At 38.1% G+C, this 2,927-nt stretch overlaps 1 protein-coding gene across 1 annotated transcript in view; it reads left to right on the top strand.

Moving 5' to 3' along the window:
* LOC122257986 (innexin inx3-like) overlaps positions 1–2,551 on the top strand; it is a 9,048-nt gene extending 6,497 nt beyond the window's left edge. Inside the window, exon 5 of the mRNA XM_086553884.1 lies at positions 1,144–2,551. Coding sequence (XP_086410010.1) covers positions 1,144–1,923 — 780 coding nt within the window. The 3' untranslated portion in view covers positions 1,924–2,551. The remainder of the gene's footprint in view (positions 1–1,143) is intronic.
* The last annotated feature ends 376 nt before the right edge of the window (positions 2,552–2,927 follow it).

Here is a 2,927-nt window from a genome sequence, read left to right as displayed (position 1 = left end):
ATGCGGACGTGATTGTAGCGGGTGACGAACGAACGAACGAGAGCAGAAAAGACCCGTTGCTGGGGTTTGGGGGATGGGATAAGGTGGGGATGGGGAGTTGGGGAGGGGATTGGGGATGGTGATATCCCAGTGATGGGGATGGGGATGGGGTGGGGAGGAGAGGGTTAGGGGAAGGATAATGAGGAAAAATGAAAGGCGAACGCGAGGGAAACCAAATGAATGACAGAGGTTTGTATTTGCATGCAGCATGGTAATACACACTAGCGTTGCGTCTATTAGAGTCAGTAGGGAATGGAATAGGAAACTACGTGACAGTAGATGCTGGGCCGCGGGGAATGCGGTTCAAATTTACAAATGATGAAGCAAGCTTATCGTATTTGTGGAATCACTAGTAGGGTATATCCGTACCTCTCCTCGGATAAGCGAATCACACTCCTATGTAATAATATTGAAAGTCAAGTAAGCCATCATATCATATACGACCTATATACTAAAAGATCTCGTACAGTATCCGGAAGAAAAAAAACACTAATGCTAACATAACTTGGCCGTCTTCGGATATGTCACGAGGGATGCGATGACGCAGTATACACGTCCTCGTATTCAAGGGGTTAAGGTCAGATTTCATCCAAACCCATGCTAGGTCCAAGTACCTCCTCGCCCCAGTCGTCCTGAAGGGAAGATTAGGGGGAAAAGCTCCCCAAAGGTCTTGAAGGCGTAGACGCCAGATCTCTTGAGGGACTTTTAGGGACAGGGCCCTCGAAATGTTGTGAATGTGCATCATTATAGTGGAATCATTGTTTTACCCTGCAATGAATGTTGAATTTGTTCGAGAAAAAAACAACGAAAGTTTTCAGACGAAAATCGCCGTTCGGCATCATCTCCAAATTGATCATTGCTTTATATCACATAAATGAAATAGACAAAAAAGGCATTTAAATAAATATATAGTTTTACAATTAACCAAGTCTTGGTTCTCATTCTGAGGCCAGTCTTTCCCGTTTTGTGCCGTTCATTAAATTGGCTAAAGAAAAACAGAAATTATAGAATCATGATAAGAATCTAAACTTTGATATAATGAGATTCTATAAATCTAATCAAAGTAAAATATTTTAACCATTTTTTTTTCTCTCTCTCTTTCAGGGACTGATATTTTACGTCCCTCATTTGATTTGGAAAGCCTTCGAAGGCGGAAGAGTCAGGTCCCTTGCAATGGGCCTGTCTGTCCCCCTAATGGCCAAAGAGGAAGGCCAAGAAAAGATACACGCCCTCGCCAACTACCTCCACGCCTCGCTCAATCGCCACAAGTTCTATGCCATCGTCCTTATTGTTTGCGAAAACTTGAACTATGTTATCTGTCTCGCTAACTTAGGATTCTTGAACAAGTTTCTCGATGGGGCGTTTTTCGAGTACGGGTTCTCCATGTTGTCTCTCATACAGCACCCTCCTGCGGAAAGGGTTGACCCATTGCTTCTGACTTTTCCCAGGGTCGCAAAATGCATATTCTACAAAGTGGGTTCTTCTGGTGCCACAGAGAGACACGATCTTATATGTACTCTGGCACACAACGGTACCAGTGAAAAGATCTTCGTCTTCTTGTGCTTCTATTTCATCATTCTCACTGCTCTTGGCTCAGCAGTGTTCCTTTTCTACCTGATTATCTGTGTCAGTCCCTCCATTCGGCTAAACCTCCTGCGGAAAAAGGGGAATCTACACAGCGACATTGACCGCATAAAGCATCAACTCGGCATCGGGGAATTTGTTCTCCTCTATCTCCTCAGCAAAAATGTGGAATTTCATGCCTTCAGTATGTTGATGGAAGAGCTATCGAACAAAATATTGGGCATCAAAAAAACGAACCTCTATCCGAACTTAAATACCATTGAAAACATTCCTCTTGAGCGGATTACAGAGAATATTTGACAATATACAAAACAAAGATTATAAACACACACGCGCGCTCGCGCGCATACACACACATAACCTTAGAATTGAATTTATGTTGGTTCAACTATATTTGCAATGCCTTCCTTGAGTGTCCGAAAGCAAGCAAGAAACTATGATTCTTCGAGTAAATATGTAACCTAGGATTCTCCTCAAATCAGTGTTCATTTTCAGATAATATAGACATAGGGATAACTTGGGGAATGAAATGACAAAGTAATTGTGGTGGTGGTTTTATTACCTTGTAGTAATGACCATATTTTCTATAACCTCATAAAATTTATTTGCTTGAATGATTTACTCTGTTATTTTTGGGATGTACATTTTTTATTCATTGAATCTATTCATCTCTTCTTTGAAGCACATTCAAAATAAGCTCCCAGTATTTTATATATATATACACATAACTGCGAACTTAGTGAAACAGGAGCAGAATTGTTCATTATCAATTGCAACAATTTTCTCGACGGTTGCAAATACTAAATGACCGCGGCTTCACGAACATTATGACGTTGAGGAAACAATGTCTTCTAGAATTGTCATTACTTTATTTGTGTACTACATATATTGTGAAAAACATTATTCAAGTAAATGGTATGATCAATAAGAGTTTGGTTTATTCATTCAACCTTAATCTTATAAAAGAATGCGCATATTTGTATCTTTTGTTTAATCTTTTCCTTTTCCATGTACACCCATTGCATTTATATATATATATGTATATATGTATATATGTGTGTATTCATATATATTTATATTCTTTTTTTTATGTATACATACATATATATGTATATATATATTTACATATCATACATACCATACATATACATATATATACATATATATACATATATACATATAAATTTATATATGTATATATATATATGTATGCATATACATATGCATATATAAACATATATATGTGTACACACACCCATACATATACATATTCATATACATATATTTGTATATTTTACACACAC

Source organism: Penaeus japonicus, unplaced genomic scaffold, assembly GCF_977035675.1.
Source record: "Penaeus japonicus unplaced genomic scaffold, GWHDUDI00000001_assembly GWHDUDI00000029, whole genome shotgun sequence".
NCBI classification, from domain to species: Eukaryota; Metazoa; Arthropoda; class Malacostraca; order Decapoda; family Penaeidae; genus Penaeus; species Penaeus japonicus.
Note: the sequence above shows the minus strand (reverse complement) of the source record. Positions and strands in the feature narration are given on the sequence as shown.